The sequence below is a fragment of the Lates calcarifer genome, linkage group LG17 (assembly GCF_001640805.2).
Source record: "Lates calcarifer isolate ASB-BC8 linkage group LG17, TLL_Latcal_v3, whole genome shotgun sequence".
Lineage (NCBI taxonomy): Eukaryota > Metazoa > Chordata > Actinopteri > Centropomidae > Lates > Lates calcarifer.
This window is the reverse complement of record NC_066849.1, coordinates 17,209,656-17,226,769: the sequence shown is the minus strand read 5'-3', so window position 1 is coordinate 17,226,769 and position 17,114 is coordinate 17,209,656. Positions and strand designations below refer to the sequence as shown.

Below are 17,114 nucleotides of genomic sequence, written 5' to 3'. Positions count from 1 at the left end.
CAAAACACCTGCTTTCCCTGGATTTTTTAAAATTTATTTATTTTTTGCTGCAGCTTATCTGAAATCCTGGATTCCTAGATGGATGACTGATTGACGATTGTTTTGCAGGCATGTTTCCTAACACACTACTTACACAATGTTGCAATGTTCACAATGGTCTATATGGAAGGGGAGGGGGGCCCTTACATATAGACCATTATAGACCACCTAAACTTTTATCTTTAATTAATACCCACACATTTTACTGCTTTCCATCCTGAGCAAGATCCTCAGCTAAATGCCTACACCATGAAACTTAATATATAGGTCTGATATTTTCTGTGGGTTTTTTTTTTGTTTGTTTGTTTGTTTTTTGATTGTTTGTTTGTTTGTTTGCTTGTTTACTGTGAAGATTTGTCAAAATTCAGAAAAACATTCAGACTGATTATCTGCTTATGGACAAATGGGAAATGGTTTAATTAATTGCAGTGCCCATAGTGGTATTAAATGAGGTGATTGAAAATCAATGCAAGGATTAAAAGCCTCTACATGTTTCTTTTTTCCAATTGTCTGTGCCAGAGAGCAGAGCTCACTCTCTCTTCTGTCTAAACAGTAAATGCTTAGATTCTGCCATTCTTGACATCACCAATAGCTCCCCATACATCAAACAAAAACACATCAGGGAAAGCAAAATCTCCCAGAACTGAATCCAAGGCCTCTGCAAAGTCATCAGGGTTCTTCTTGTCTTTACCCGCTTCCACAATGGTGGTCGCTGCAGAGAAGAAAGGCCATAAACATATAAGGTTTCACAGTCAAATGATGGCAAATGTTTTCTTCCTTGCCAGCCAAAGCCACAACAAGAGGCACCAAAACTCCACTGAGAGAGATTATTTCTTGTCTCTTGCCACATAAAACTGACCCATTAATCATGAGATTAAAAATCCAAAAAGAGACAAAAGGGACAAGTTTATATTTATCCAGAAATATTCTCTTTTATGGTTTTACTTGTAATGTCAAAGGGTAGCTCTTCCACAAGGCATTAATTTAACAGGAAAAATGCACAATGCATCCCAGTTCATTTAAATTTCCTCCAAACACTGCCCTTCTGTTTAATTAAACAAAAGCAGATTAAAATAAATACACTGGATGCTCCTTAGAAGCAATCTCAGAAATGTACTCATGAACCTCTGCCATTTAGAAAATTCATGGAGGAGCCATAAATATATTTTGGGAGGACATTCACTTGTAGTCTATGTGTGGGAAATACTAAAAAAAAGCAATATGACCATGAATACTGTATCCCATAGTATCTTCCAGGATCCACTCATGCCTATAAGCTACATTAAAACCAGTAACTGGTTTTAATTTAGAAACTTGCACTCAGTCTTTATCTTAATCCTTTATTCTATTAATCTATTAATCTTCTCTATTATCTTAATTCAAAATGAGAAAAGATGTGACTCCCATAAACTGTGTCATGGTCCCGCCAAGGCTCAAGGTTTTGTCCTTGTGTTTCTCCTGTTTCTCCTTCACTTGTGTTTCTTGTGTGTTCAAGTGTGTGTGCGTCTCATCTCTCTCTCTCCCTCTGTGTGTGTGTGTGTGTGTGTGTGTGTGTGTGTGTGTGGTGTGTGTGTGTGTGTGTGTGTGTGTGTGTGTGTGTCTGGGCATGGTCCTCCTCTCCGCTCTTCACCTGCTCCAATCAAGTCCTCCAGCCAACACACCTGTGTCTCATCAGCTCATCAGCTCAGCACTACTTAAACCCCGACTTTCCAGTCACTTATTGCCACATTGTTCAGTCTGTATATGTGGTGCTATGTAGAGGTTCCCTAGTGTTTCTTAGTCTCTAGTTTTTGGTGTTCCATGTGAATTGCTTTTTGCTAATTGTTTTTCCCCTGTACTCTGGGATTCTGCCTTTCTCTGTTTGCTTGCCACCCATTCACCCTCCATTCTGTAACTGGCCTTTATCTTTATTCCTTGCCACAATAAATCTAGTTCAACTTGCCGTCTTGAGGATGTGCTCTGCTTTTGGGTCCACTAAATTACCCTTTGTCACCACGAACCGTGTGTTGTGATGTTATTGTGGACTCCTTTTGGCTGACACAGCAAACTGAATCATCTAATCAGCAAGCATAATGAAGACATGCTCAACAATGCTTAAATGAAGAAATGTATTCCCAAAATTACAGTCACACTATTTAAACCTGCTCTCATTCATGTTATCCATTATCTCAGTATGTACATATTTTACCATACAAGATCTCAGAAAGACTTTGTATACTAACAAAAATCTCTATGTGCATGAATATATGTGCGTAAAAGGATGGCTTCGATCAACCATTGATACTTGATGTATACAGCTAAATGTTGTAGAATTAGGTCAGTAACAGCACTTGTTAACATTCTCTGTCTCAGCAAACTCTGTGAGGGTAAATCATTTGGACCAAGATATGCAACCAGGCATGTTTTTACTGGATCATTTTCAAGTTAACAACAGGGTCAAGGATACTAAACATCCAAGACCATTGGCTTTTTGAAAGGCTGGGAAAGGGCAGTGTGTGTGTGTGTGTGTGTGTGTGTGTGTGTGTGTATGCTTACTTATGCTATGAGTAATTGAGTGCAAAAGTTTATTCTTGACATTGACAAAAAAAATAATTAAAAAAAAATCTTAACTTAAGGTCTACTCTTCATCTTGAGGAGGAGGTAGTAAGATGATTCATCTCAGAACTGTGTGACCCCAGACATAATCACAGTGATTCCTGGGTTTGTGTGTGAACATCTTTTAAGCACTGGCTCACTCCCTTACGTGGACTCAAAACATAATGTCTATTTTAAGGACACAAATATGTCATGTGGATGTTCTTACCCAGCTCCAGATCTCTGATGCCCATGTAGCTCTCCAGCAGGTCATCCACTTTCTTCGTGGCCCGCTCTTCAAACTCATTCTGCTGGCAGAGCAGATAGGAAAATACTGGAGTGTTATTGGAAATTCACTGGTGTTCACGCTCTAAATATGGTGATAGAAACTCCCTGAGAACATATCTCCTGATGCTAAAGCGTGCCTAAGAATATCCCTAGCTATTGTTTATCACTTATCCTTTTGTTATATAAATATATCAAAGTCTAAAGATGATGAAACCTTACTGATCCTTACACAAGCATCACTGATAGGTGTTGACTGTTTGTTTATGTAAATGTAAATGTGTCACTTCTTGAAAAACCAATAAACCTTTTCAGCCTCCTAAGCGTCTTAAAGTAAAATGGTCCGTGGGTTCAGGTCATCAGTGTAGCATGAAACATCCTGTACTGAACAGTAGGAAGTTAAAATTACTTTGTTTACAAAGGTCACTTCCAACAAAGTTGAGAATCATTGTTTGTTAAGCAGTAACGGATATTGTGTGTTTGAGAACTTGTATTCTGTTTACTTTAGTTCAGTTTAGCTCAGTCCAGCTCAGTTCAGTTTAATTCAGGTCAGTTCTTTAATGGCCCACATGGGACAGCGGGCTTCTAGAGGCTTTTGGCAGGATCAAGCACATCAAACAACCCTGAAACGAGGAATGTTCAAGACAAATTCAATCCTTTTGAATCAAACGAACACAAAACACGAAAAAAAGAGTCATTATTTCATGTATGCGGAAATGTGTCACTATCTGACTGTGACAGGGCATTAAAGCGGTCATTGTCCAGCAGAGCATGTGAAACTCACCACTTCCTGAACTGTAGCAGCACCCTTGGAGCGAAGACGCAGGGTCTCCCTTCCGTTCACCATCTTGCCCTCATTAGACTTTGGGGCTCTGGTCCTCATTCCAATCATGTCTGACCACACACACACAAAGAGGACGTTAACATTTAATTGACAGAGTGTCAGTCACAGTCAAAGATGGACTTATATTTATTTAGTTGCGACATTGTGTTTTTTTTACACAGCACTGCTCACCCCATTGTCTTTTCTATTTGGATCTTCCAATGATTAAGTTTGAGATTCTACAAGTGTCACTTCTAACTGTTCTTCAAGAAATGGCTGCTAGAAACCTTAACACCCTCCTAGATTTCTCTTCCTACACAGCATATGTTTATTGGAAATATTTAACAGAGAGCAAGCACAGCACTATAATTACCATTCCCTTATGATGATGTGTGCTTCATTCCTCACAAAACATTCAACTTTTTTTCATTTTACATGAGGACACCTACACTGCTGCTAGTTTTTAAGCATGAAATATGGTTTTAGTGAGTGCTTAGTGAATTAGGTGCATGGTAAAACAAAGAGTCATTTTTAAAGAAACACAGTGGCCTCAGAAAGTATTCAGATCCCTTCTCTTTTTGCATACTCTATTGTGCTGCACAAAATGTAAAAACATTTCTTAAAACATGTTTTCAATTTGTCATTATGGGTTATATGAGTGTGGATAGATGGCAAAAAATGTCCATTTACAGTTAAATCAACAACACAATAAGGTGTGCAAAAAGTGTAGTCTGAATACTGTCTGAAGTCACTGTATGTTGCCTGTAAGTTAGAAAGTTCAAGTTCAGTATGTAGTCGGTTAAAATTTTGATTCTCAGCCACAGGAAAAAATAGTGTTGGAGCTAATTCTGTTTGTATGATATCATTAGCATGGTCCATGATGAGAACTTTTCCAGTAAAGGAAGAGTTCTGTATTGAAGTATACGTGACTTGTGGATTTCCAGGCCATCTGTTTCCATGTAACTTTGTGTAACATTAAAGTTGGTGACTATGAATCAGCTGCTAAACACGGAAAAATGCTATTACCATCATCATCATCATCATTAGTGTGTCATTTTTAGACTTGACAGCTGTGGGATTTTAGGGATAGCAAAGTCCAATCTGTTGGCCAATAGGTCTAACTATTCTGGTTTAGACTAAAATATGTAAAAGGGGTGACCTTTGTGTGACTCCTCATCTTGTGCCACCTCAAAGTCAGTGTTGTCATCAAGTGAAATATCTCAGCGTGCTGAATTGTGACAAAATTTGTACAAACATTCATGATTTACAGACAAATAGAAAAGTATAGTGAGCATGTTCGCAGACCGAGGTTACCATATAGCTCAAAGCAACAAACACTTGCCAGAGAGCTTCTAGTATGTGGGAAGCTCTTCGTCTATGACTTCTTATGTGATTGTCTTTCTCAGAGAATTATTTTTAACACATGTGGAATCTGCATTTAGTTGCACATCTGTGTTTACTACACAGGACGTCACTGATTCTGAAGAAGAGTTGAGCCGCTTCCTGAGGGAGGTCCGAGGTCAGCATCAGCTAGGTCACACTAACAGTGCTGAATACCCAGGAAGGAACTGTAGCAGCATTTGTCTTTCTGCAAGCTGCTTTATATGGTCAAAAACAAACAAACAACCAAACAAAGAATGCTGATGGTCAGATCCCTGTTAAAGATTAACATACAGTGCTAATTGGACACACTTCTGAGGCTTTAACACTGACACAGAAACTATCACAAACTTTTAAAATTTCAGGATTACTGTATTATATTGTTATCTTACGCTCTTATTTCAACTCTGTATGTGTGGGTGTGGGTGTTTCTCATCCTTATCCATATCATGTTAAAATTTCTCTTTGAGTATGTATACGCAGTGGTATTCACAACTGTAACTGCAGTTCTATTGATACAAGGAATTACAATAAATGACTGTTGAATCTTGAATTGCAATGTGGATACGAACATTTAGGGCCATAATGAAATCCCAGCCCAGTTACATTCAGGATTCTAATCAGAGTAATACATCGTATTACACACAAAATCTAGTCCATCACATAAAGATTTGGCAGCCATGTTAATTTACTTGTGTAAATAAAAACTGTGTTTACACACGGAAATGATGCGATGTGTGTTCTGCTCTGCTCATCACTCATACCAGACACTAAACTGCAACTCTTGCTTAACTGCAGACACACCTGCTGTATGCCTGAGGTCAGTTTATCACATGATGTTACTTCAAGAACCAGATTGTGTTGCTTGACTAGAATTCTGTTGAGCCTTATGTTCTTTCTAGATCCTGAACATATCATTTCACAAAACAAAGTCAACATGGAGTTTGAACATCTACAGTTCCACAACAACTGCACAAACACAATCTGTAGATGAAGACTGACAAGGCTGAAACCTCTAGAACAAGTGAGTGAGCAGACCTTGAGTTGTGATTGTTTAATCAACTATTTTATTGTTTCCCAGTACATTAAGCATAGTACCACTGTCCTAAGTTATACTGATTGTTATCAGCCAGTTGACCATGGATTTTGCTTCCTGTCTGATAAGCAAAATCCCAGAGAACATTGTCTCTCCTTGTTCTAAAACAGATGCAATAAATAAGCAACTCATTGTTGTTTTGACAGGTAAAACATTTCTTGGAAGTGAAAAGGGAGAAGGATGACTTCATGGTGAAAGAGACTGTCCCTAAAAAGGTCAAGGCTTCAAAGTGCAAAACAATTTGCTCTGCTTAAGAGCACATTTTGATTATCACTTGATGTCACCTAATATTTAATTTAAAGAGATAAATACATTCCTTAGCTTACACTGAGACAATATTAGTTATAATCTAAGAGATAAACACATTAATGTACAACAACAGCAACAGCAACAGCTGGAGGAAGAAGCCAGGTTACCTGTGAGGGACTTGGTTTTGAGCAAGTTACTGTATCCCAATGAATCTGTTTACTCATTTTTATTCCAGGCAGATAAACGGCTGAAATGTAAATGAAGGTCTCTCTAGCACCAGGGAAAGTAAGTATAGCAAGTATAATCTGGATCAAATATTTACAATTTCTTTGGCTGTATGACTGCAAAGCAAAGTGAGGTACTTCAGACAACTACATGTTTATGATCATGTGCTGTATTTATGAGGACCAATTTAAGTTTTGGGAGGAAGTTTTTTTAAGGGGTTAAGGCATCTTTAGCATTAAGGTAGAACTTGGTTTAGGTTATGGCATGGGTAAGTGTTTAGGTTAGGTATATAGCTGTGACATCTAATGTTAGAATTAGGGGCTGACAAATGCATTATGTGAGGGTCCTCTTAGAGGAACAAATATGTTTATGGATGTGTATTCCTCTGTGGAGGATGATTCATGTATTCTGTATTCATATAAAGGCTTTACTTTATTTCTTCTCTGCATGTCTTATGCCTGGAGTTTAAATGTAAACTAGACATGAACCTTAGAATATTAAAATGTGTCTCTGTGCACTACCCACTTTTTGAGGCGCCTCCATTCCGCCTGTGGTTTTGATGTGATGAAAAATCCCTCAAAGCCTTTTTAATTTTGTGCATGCATGGCTGGGAATAAAAAACTTATTTCAGTAACTGAACTGAAAGAGATGATTTCCACTGCACTGCATAAATACTGTTTGACAAAAACCAAGACAAAAGTACTGCACCACATTTTCTCTCTAGTGTCACAGACTCAGTTTGTAAACAAGAACTGAATTTACTCACAACCGAAAAGATTTACTTTTATACTTTATTTTATTGGATTACCAAAATGAAAACCCTAACCAAGCCATACCTGGCCCCGCAGAGCCACATTCAAGCATCTGCTGTCACGCACAATAATTTTGGCTGAAGCTTAACAACCACTGCCATAATATTGCTCACTTTATTGTAGCAACTAAGTTTAAGAACTCTTCCAGGCTCACTGGCAGCTGGCCAGTAGTCTCTAAAATGTTACTGTCTCTTCTTCCTGTTGGCTGATAAGATGTAGATAAATACTGCAGTGTGCTGAAATCCATCAACTGCTCGAGCCAAAAGTGGACAACAGTGTGAAACCTCCTGATTAGTAGGAATCAACTGCTGGTGCTACACCTTGCATGGACGGTCCTGTCATTAAAAATACACTCTGGGGGCAGATTTTGGCACCCATGATATTAAATGTCAGTATTAAAAATCACAGTTCTGCTTCCTATGAGTGCTGAGAGCTTAGGATAGCACTGAGTGGAGAAACAATGTTTCTTTTACATCTTGCTCCTTAATCCAGTCCTGCGTCTCAGCATCAAAAGCCCTGCTGGTTTTCATTTTCATTTTCATCACAAGTAGTGCAAATAATTAATTGATTTCAAAGTACATGTTTAGGATTTCTAGTCTGTGTCTGTTGAGCACACAACCATAAATCCCAGACAGCATGAAACATTGTCCACTCACCAAAGGCCTTCTTGGGCCCGACCAGGCGCAGAGTGAAGGGTATGCCTCTCGGTTGCTCTTTTAACATCTTAGCCACCTCGTAGTGTCGACACCCTACAATGCTCTGGTCATTAATGGCCTCGATGTGGTCACCAACGCATACAGTCTTCAGCCGGTCTATAGTACTGCCTTCTTTTATTCTCTAAAGAAAACAGATTAAAAATTTTCACATTCATGTAGATGCCCAGTCTACAGCCTCCTACAAAGTGCCTGTTATTCTTCTCATATTAAATGAGCCATATCATAGGACTTTCTTGGAGGTACATATGCACCCTTAAATCGTTGTTTAATAAAATAAGATTATTACAAACAAAACCCTTAATGTTTTATGTGAAAGTAAATCATGAATAAAAGCTAAAGAAAAAAAAAAACAAGCAGGGTGAATGTTTTAAAACACATAACATATGTGCAGAAAGTTTCAACTAATCAAATGATGACTCTAGAGGCTCAGGCTACCACTCATTCACCTTAATGAAAGCATATCCAGCTCCATTGTCTGTGATGGTGAGGCCCAATGCGTCTTCTGTCTTTGTCACCTCCACCTCCTTGGTTTCTCCTCTGACGTGAGCAAAGATGAAGTCTTCCAGTCCAATCTGCCCCCCAAGTAGTTTCTGCATGTCCACTTTATGAGAGTTGAGGGTGCAGAACAGGATCTGGGGTAAGGAAATGGAAAAAAAGTTAATTGTTTCTGTTATTTATTTCAGAATCCAATATCTAAACATTAACACATGCAAAAGCAAATATATATGTATTATACCTAACAAAATAAAATAATTAAATACAGGGATAACACTGACTTCAAAGATCACATACTCTATAAAAACAGAAGATTATCAGCTCTGCAGAAATATAATTATTGTTTTTTGTTTTCTTTCTTTTTTTTCAGTTCATGACCCTATTAGATTTTATTTATTTTCAGTAGTATTGCTATATTAAGAGCATTTGTCGTAAAGCACTATTAAGAAAAACAGCTTGTTTTCTATATATGTTGTTTTGGTATCAGTCATTTCTTTTTTTCTGCCTGTGAATGTGCAGTAAGCATTCTTACATTTCCAACTTAGATGTAAGACCAAAAACAAATGAAGGCTTTGTGGAATTAAAAACAAATTTTACTTGTGTTAATACATTTACGTGAGACAGACAAAAGTGACTCTAAAATAACAATGTAAATGGCACTCAAGAATCCTACCTTGCTGTTTAAGAAGATCAGTTCATCATCCCTAAAAAAAATGCTTTATGTTTTGGAGGATAACAATGGCTGGTCCTACTTACTGATTACACAGACAACATGAGAGACAGGCTAATTGTTTTGGCTACGATCCTGCAACATTACCCAGTGTTTCATTTTCTTCCCCCTGTTTTATCGCAAAACAAATGGAACCCAAAAGAATTTCTTTAGATGTGCTGTATAGAGATTGAACACCAGAGGGCAGTAGGGTCAAATGATTTGGTTTTGCTGTTGTGGCCATTTTGTTATGAGTCAAATTTGTGATACCTCATTAAGGGCCTTTGTATACTTCAAGCTTAATTATTAAACCTAAGAAATACTTAATAGCAAACAGACAAGTTAGATTTATTTTTCTGTTCATATTGAGTCATGTGCTTAAATTATACTTGTTTTTAGAGGATAGTGGATGAATTAAGATTTGTCTTGCATCTTGAAATCCTGAACTCTGATCAGCCATGTATTTGAGAAAATACAGGTCCTAAATAACAACATTTGCACATTGGAATTTGTGGGATTGAACCTGTGAATCTCTTCTCTTTAGGTTGCCTTAAAGTCTAGTCACAGTGTATTTCTTGATCTGAATCTGAAAAAGTGGAGGAAAATGATCTTCCTTATTCTGATTTATGGTTTATAACTATAATTGGTTTGTAAAGTAGCTTTTGTTTTTGCTAAATCTCCTGAGTATTAAATTTAATATTCTGAAACCTAAGGTTAAGGGTCAAGTTTAACTTTATAATCCATATCGGAAATTCAAGATAACCCAAATGAACTGTTATCTCACTTGGAGCAGTTCCTGTTTAGATATTGCTCATAGTAATTCTCTTGGCAAGTAGAACAGTCTGACTGCAGTCCAAGGTCTTCTCCGGCATCTAGCTGTACTGTAGTTTTATGCTGCTGCTGTTGTTCAGTCCACAGAGGGTCAAGGAAACTGCTGTACTTCTCACTATCACCAGGTAATTGTCTGATGTTTCTCCTAGAAAGTCTGGTATATAAAAGTCTGACTGCAGTTCAAGGTCTTGTAGATATACAGGTTATTAAATATATGTGATTATATATAATTCTTGTCATTTTCACTACAGGGATTATTAGTATTAGACATAGATATAACTGTTTTTAAACAACTTAGTATGACACAAGGTTCATTTATTTTAATTTTTTCTGCTTATTGTAATATATTTGCCACAATGTGAGGCTCCAACCCTTGCATAGCTAACTACCAATAGTAATCTCTTCAACCGTTATCTAAACTACTTATTCTTTCAGGACTGTTGGGGATTATTCCAGCACACACTGAGCAGTGTACACTGTGACATGGACAGACTGCCAAGCTGCTACATGGCTAACATGTATAGTCAGACAAAAACAATTCACAGAAATGTAGTCCATAATACAACTGGACAAATCAGTCTGAGAGTTACACAAAGAACATTCAACAAACTCTACACACACCACACACACAACTCATAGATACCCCCGGATCTTTTTCTTTGTCACTCTATGTCATTCTGGTAAGATCATCAACTAAATTACACAGTGCAAATGTAATATCAAAGATGGGATGAAGGAAGAGTTTAAAAGTAATTGTTTAATGTGTTGTGAAATCCTATGTTAATTAACACCAGTTGACGGTTTCCTCCCAGAAATAGTTATCTAGCAGTTAGCAATTGGGAATAGAAACTTGCGTAACATATGGGAAACAGGCATAAGAGACGACTGTGGCTGTTGCCTGATAAGATCATCAAGGTTTGTTGCTATAGAATGCAAACTAGTCTATATCACTTCAGCTCTAATCATTTATTTTCAGCAGGTAGCAATACACAGATAGGATAAACCTTCGCGTTGGCCTTCATAATGCTACTGATAAGGTCAATGCCAAACATTTATTGCTCTGTTGCTGAATGTGTTGCCATAATATACTACAAAAAAGCTGCAGAACCGTCAGTCATCACCTTTACTTAAATTGAATTGCACATGCAACCAACAGCATTTTTAATGATTAAAAAATAATGTAACTTGCAGTGATTTTAGTTGTGAATATGCTCAGTGTTGTTTTATGTCTGTTTACCACTGTTTGCCTAAGATGTCTGCAAACAAACTTATGTCTTATGTTTGTGAACATAAGACAGAAAATAGTTTCCTACAACTTCCCTACAGTCTTTCCTCAACTATCAATTTCCTCCTGCACATTCTTTGATCACTCCACGGTTACATCTACTGCCAGCTGCGCTGGATAAATGCCTGCCTGACATACAAAAAATAAGTGTAACTGTCTCTGTGATGTCCACATTGGAAGTCTGTGCCTCAGAGAGCCCATGGCCTTTGGTTATGTTGAGTATTTAGAGCAGTATCAGGCTACAGTGTGGTTTGGTCCGCCCTGACCTACTAAAGGTTTAGTGAGTCTGGCCTTTCTGCTGCTGTAGCCTAACTACAAACCACAGTGCTATGAATTAACTGTTTAGTACCATAATGATGTATAACCATTTTGGAAATACTACTACTACCTGGAATTTACTAACTAACAGTTGCACTCAATATAACAGTAGTATAAAGATATTTATGTAATGTTACATCATGGGTTATTTGAAATGGGAAATACCATTTCTACACATAAAGGTCAGTTTAAAAGTCAGGTGGAATAGTACTCAGACTGTGAAAATAGTAGTCATCCAATGTCTCATGTGACTCTGGAGAGGCTTCCTCAAGTCTGAGAAAATAACCTTAGTGATGTCATCAGGGGATTATCTAGGATTGGCCTAGGACGTTGCAACATCAGAAAAGAAAGCCTGTGTGGACATTAACAAGGCAGAAAGTGTATAATGTTTGCAATATGAGAAATGTAGGATCCCATGTGTGTGGAGATTCACCTATATAGGGACTGTCAGCCTCTGTAGAGACCACCCTAAATCACTGGAGAGCCCCTTTGAAAGGATGCTAGTTGACCATATTATCTCCTTTATGTATGAGCTGGAATGAAGCACTACTGAACTTAATGCTGGCAATCATCACCTGGTTTTGTTGTGCTCAAAAGTCACTTCCATTAGCTTTTATGTTATACAGTATGTGTGGTGTTAACTGACTACAGAACATTATTTGGTTATTTGTTCCCATTATTGATCCTGGTCAAGGCGCAGACTGAGTACAAAGTCTGGCAGTCAGTAGTGAGGGCAAATGATCTTCAATAGTGCATCATGGAAAAAAGCCTAGAATGGAAACCTAACACCTACTTGCAACTGGCCTGCCAGACCAGAAATGCAAGAAGTAGACGCAAAGAAATTAGTGTTTTATCTTGGTCATTTTCATAACTGGAAATGCCACCAAGTAATCTGATAAAGTTTAAATGCACAGCTGAGTTTGTTCTGTACCTCTGAAGGAGAGATGTTGAACACTTCTGCGATCTTGGCATACAGCTCCTTAACATTGGTGAATCCATGGATGCGGCCTGTGGGACTCCCATGAGCCAGCTGGGTGTGGAAGATGAGCCGAGGCCTCGGGTATTCTGGTGGCCCCGGTGGCGGTGGTGAAGGAGGAGGGAGCGGTGGTGCTGTGGGCTCCACACACCCCTCATTCTGGCTGTGGTTCTGGGCCTTCTGCTCCTCCATGGCTTCGGCCCCTGGTGCCTTGGAGTCCTGCGGGCTCATAGCCTCCCCGTTCTGCATTGGCCCCAGCTCAGGTGCGGTCCTCCTCTGGGAGCCTTGGTGCTGCGCTGCTCTGGCAGAGAGAGAGAGAGATACTGTCCTTTCCCCTGCTTCGCTGATCAACCAGCTACCCAGAGCTTTGTGGTGAAGAGTGCAGATGAATTAATGATGAGAGCAGCCTGGTAACAGTATCTAGAAGAGGCCAGCCAAGCCCTACCAGGTAGAAACCCAATACCCTTTGAGTTGAGGACTGTATGTGTTACACCTGAGACTCTAGCAGCTCATGCAAAGAGAACACAAACAAAACACATTAGGTAAAGGTTTCTTCATAAACATGACACGTTTGAGAATCTAATCCCCTCTATCAGTCTGGCTGCGAGACATGTTGCTCACACATGATCCTGAATGTGAGAACATTCCCCTGAAGTGTGAAAATGCCCTGCATATCTGCAAAATGACTTTCAAAGTGAGCCACTCAGAGATGGCCACAGACAATGTCCCAGTGTTATAGGTAAAATGATATCACTGGGGAGGGAGTAATTCCCCCCACCCCACCTTTGCTGGCCACATTGCAATATGCTGTTGCTGGGGTGAATCCTTGGTGATGCATTGACCTTTTTGACCCCACAGACAGCCCATGGATACACTAATGATGACAGTATGGGCTGGTAAACAGATGTTTTTAAAAATTAGTTTCCTGCCTTACTGTACCAAAATGTGTGTTCACATGACTGAAAAGCCCTTGAAATAATAATAAATTACAAGGTCTCATTATGAATGATCTTGTGACTCTTTATAAACCAAAAACACAAACTACTCACTATTCTTCTAAAATACGGATTAAATTTGATATATTTGTGCCTTAATAATTTTTGAAATGAAAGCGTCCTTTTTGTGAAATGGTTGAACACTTTGACTTGGATCAAAATATCTAATGCCAAAAAATAGCAACAATGTTAAGGTCCCATACAATGTATGATGAAAAACCCTGACATCTTGGTAAGGGGGTTTCCACTCATCAGCCAATCCAATAAGACGTGCAGCTTGAATGGGTGCCTCAGTAGACAATGAGGAGATGTTTTCAAAAAGTCAGTTTCTTCTGAATAACACTGAGAGGCTGTGATCTAATCAACATATTCCCATTTTGTTCTGCTATGGTGATCACTTGCCCTTGACAGATTAGTTTGTCTCACTCCCATGTGATGTGTTACTTGGGAAAATCAGGGAAGTTTTTATGTCAGGCCACAACAAGCTGTCTACCTCTCTTTCACATGTGAAATTCCACAAAAATCTCATTTTAAAATGCCATGCGGGGAATGTGTGCACTGTGATTCCATTTGTAATTCCCCTTAGACAAAGTTTCTTTCCCGACTCGTAATGTATTCATGCTAAAAGAAGGTTTAGGATGCTCAATTAGGCGCTTTTTTTAAATGCCTGAAGTTAAAAATCTTTCCTATTTGAATGCCAATTGCATTCCCAGTATAAAATCAAGAATCAAGAATTCTTTATTGTCATTATGCACCACGTAATGAAATTTTGTTTGGGAGCTTTTGGCATAAGAAAAAGACAGACAAAGACACCATACTTTAAAATATGCAGACAGAAAAAAACAGCTATAGACACACTATACATATGTACATTACAATAAAAATAAATCTTAGCAGCAGAGGAATGTATAAAAGTGTAGCACAGTGCAAGTTCCAGTCTTAAGGAACAGTGAATGAGAATAAATGAGAAAAAAATAAAGGTGTATGCTGCCATAACATATTGCTTTACTTTACTCCATCACTGTGTAGTAGGTGTACAGCCTGTGATGCCCTTTTTATCCTGCTTCATAAGCATTTCTATACACCTGTGCTGTAACGTGCGTGGCTGCAGCTGCCTGTGCGTCACAGCCTGGTTTTTCCAGGCCAAGGTATTGCTAGCCTCCCAAGGTCAGAGTGTTTACTCCTGCAGCTGATAATAAGGACATCTCTGGCAAAACTTTCCTTTTGCAACAGATAATAAGCTGTCCTCTGAGCAAAGGACATTTCCTTTCTCTTCTTGTAGAGATATATGTGATAATGTCCATCTGTATCTTTTAAAGCAAACGGATGTCAACAACAACTGTAACAGACTGGGTCTGGTTTCCTGGATGTATAACTGACAGCACAAATACAAATATTTGTTTTGCTGAACAGGAAAGGGCCTTTATTTAATGTTGTGAATTTCCAAAGTGGCTGTTGCTTACTTCTGAAGGACACACACCACCATGATCCTAACATCAAGCTCTTCATTGTTCACCAGCTTATTAAGGAACAAAAGTTGATTTAGCTTAGCATTTTTGTCAATTTTATTTGTTTACATCAATAATTTTCAAGAGGTACACCACTCTTCTTATTTTTGAAATGTTCAAGTATTTACAGTTGTTGATTCAGCAAGCAAAATGTGCAAGCAAAGCCTTTGGTTGCACAGTTTGTGGATAACTGAGAGACATGCATGTAAAACTGAAACTTTATTAACCAGTCAGCAACTTAACATGCAAATAATTATGAAACTTGTAGCATTCAAAATCATGACAACCAGTCAAAACTTTGCTGACTATAAAGTGATTATGCAAAGAGAGGTGCAAAAAAAAAGTAAGCCAGTAAATAAAATCAAACAGAATATTAAATATTCCCTTGTCACATGACTCTCAGCTCACTGGCTTGTAACAGGTGGCGTGTTTTGGGTTTTTTTGTTTTGTGTTTTTTGTTTGTTTGTTTTTTTTTTTTTCAAATGTGTTGAAGACATTTCCAATTCCACACACTTGACAAACTCAAGATATTCATGTGCAGTAGTAAGATGTAGCCTAGAGATACAATATTTGTTTGACTATTTGTCAGTAAATTTATAGTAGCTAGCTGTTTTGTTTTTGTTTTTTGTGGCTCCAAAATCCTCATGTAGGAAAAGGAAAACATAATCACCAGTCCAATGCTAAAGGATTTTTCCATTTACTCCAAAAATATAATAGCTGTTCTGATGAATAGATAGATTATTTCTGACAAGAATGCTGTTAGCATTGACACACACCACTCTACAAGACAGGGCCTCGAGGTCAGGTAGGAATGATACTATACAAATTTTGGATGAATCAAATCGCCTCAAACCAACCATCGCACCACAGCTGGGGCTTTTGTGAGTCCTGGGTCCTTGGGATAGCCCCCCCCCCCCCACTTTGCCCAATTACTAATCCAGCTTTCTCACTGATGACTCAATACAGAAAAGCCTGTTATTGCCTACACTTCATCTACACCCCCCACCCCTATTGCATCACATACTTCCTTATGAAGCGTGATTTCCTCCTCTCTATCTGCTTTGTTTCCTGGCAGAGGAGGAGACAGGAGGCAAGACTGGGGGCTGGCAGTCGTAGGCCAGATTGTGTGAGGGTGGCGTGTTCGCTGTGTCATGTGGCAGTACACTGCCTCTTCTGTTCCTGGTGGCGTGGCGGCGCCTGAGCTGCCTGGTGAGAAAAAAAGGGGGTTTCAATACTGAGATTTGTGCGTATTTCTTTAAACTGCTGCTCTAATGATTGCTTATCTTTTTTAAAATGTGCTCAAGGTCTTTATCAATAGACTGGTGAGACACTCCACTGATGAGAAAGCTGTACAGAAATCAGAGGGAGCAACCAATTTGTCATGATGTGACATACCATGCATGACATCAGGAATTTGTAATTGACAAATATAATCATTCTCCCTAAGAATGTCATTCCTAAAATGTCACAGTTTAAAAAACATTCAATCTTGGAGTACAAATATTAGAGGAACTAAGAAATGCAGGTTTATAGCTAGATTGACCATCATTTTTAAGCTCAGCTGTTTCTCAAAACCCAAGGTTTCGAAATTCATAACCCAGTACAAAAACTTGTAAATCTTCAATTAATTTTGGCCATAAAAATCACTAAGGCAGATAAAACAATGTTCTGTATTTTTACATTTTATGGGTGAGGTTGGAGGTCGGAGGAGAGGTCTCACATGGAGGTCAAGGCTCAGGTTGAGTGACAGAGTATCTTAAACCCAAGCTTTTAACATGGAAAAGTTGTCTCAATATGC

General features: G+C 38.5%; 1 protein-coding gene across 1 annotated transcript; it reads right to left on the bottom strand.

Annotated features, from left to right (window-relative positions):
- Positions 1 to 432: 432 nt before the first annotated feature.
- gipc3 (GIPC PDZ domain containing family, member 3) lies at positions 433 to 13,831 on the bottom strand. The gene is made up of 6 exons (XM_018673049.2): positions 12,769 to 13,831; positions 8,646 to 8,831; positions 8,140 to 8,320; positions 3,683 to 3,792; positions 2,843 to 2,924; positions 433 to 751 (listed from the first exon to the last, which is right to left on the bottom strand). The coding sequence occupies exons 1-6, from the start codon at positions 13,060 to 13,062 to the stop codon at positions 600 to 602; spliced, it is 1,005 nt and encodes a 334-aa protein (XP_018528565.1). The 5' UTR covers positions 13,063 to 13,831; the 3' UTR covers positions 433 to 599.
- Positions 13,832 to 17,114: the final 3,283 nt, after the last annotated feature.

Coding starts and splice junctions, on each gene's coding strand:
- gipc3 (XM_018673049.2), bottom strand. CDS start 13,062: ATGCAGAACGGGGAGGCTATGAGCCCGCAGGACTCCAAGGCACCAGGG. Junction 8,832..12,768: donor TCAACATCTCTCCTTCAGAG/GTACAGAACAAA, acceptor TCCTTACCCCAG/ATCCTGTTCTGCACCCTCAA. Junction 3,793..8,139: donor CGGGCCCAAGAAGGCCTTTG/GTGAGTGGACAA, acceptor GTGTGTGGTCAG/ACATGATTGGAATGAGGACC.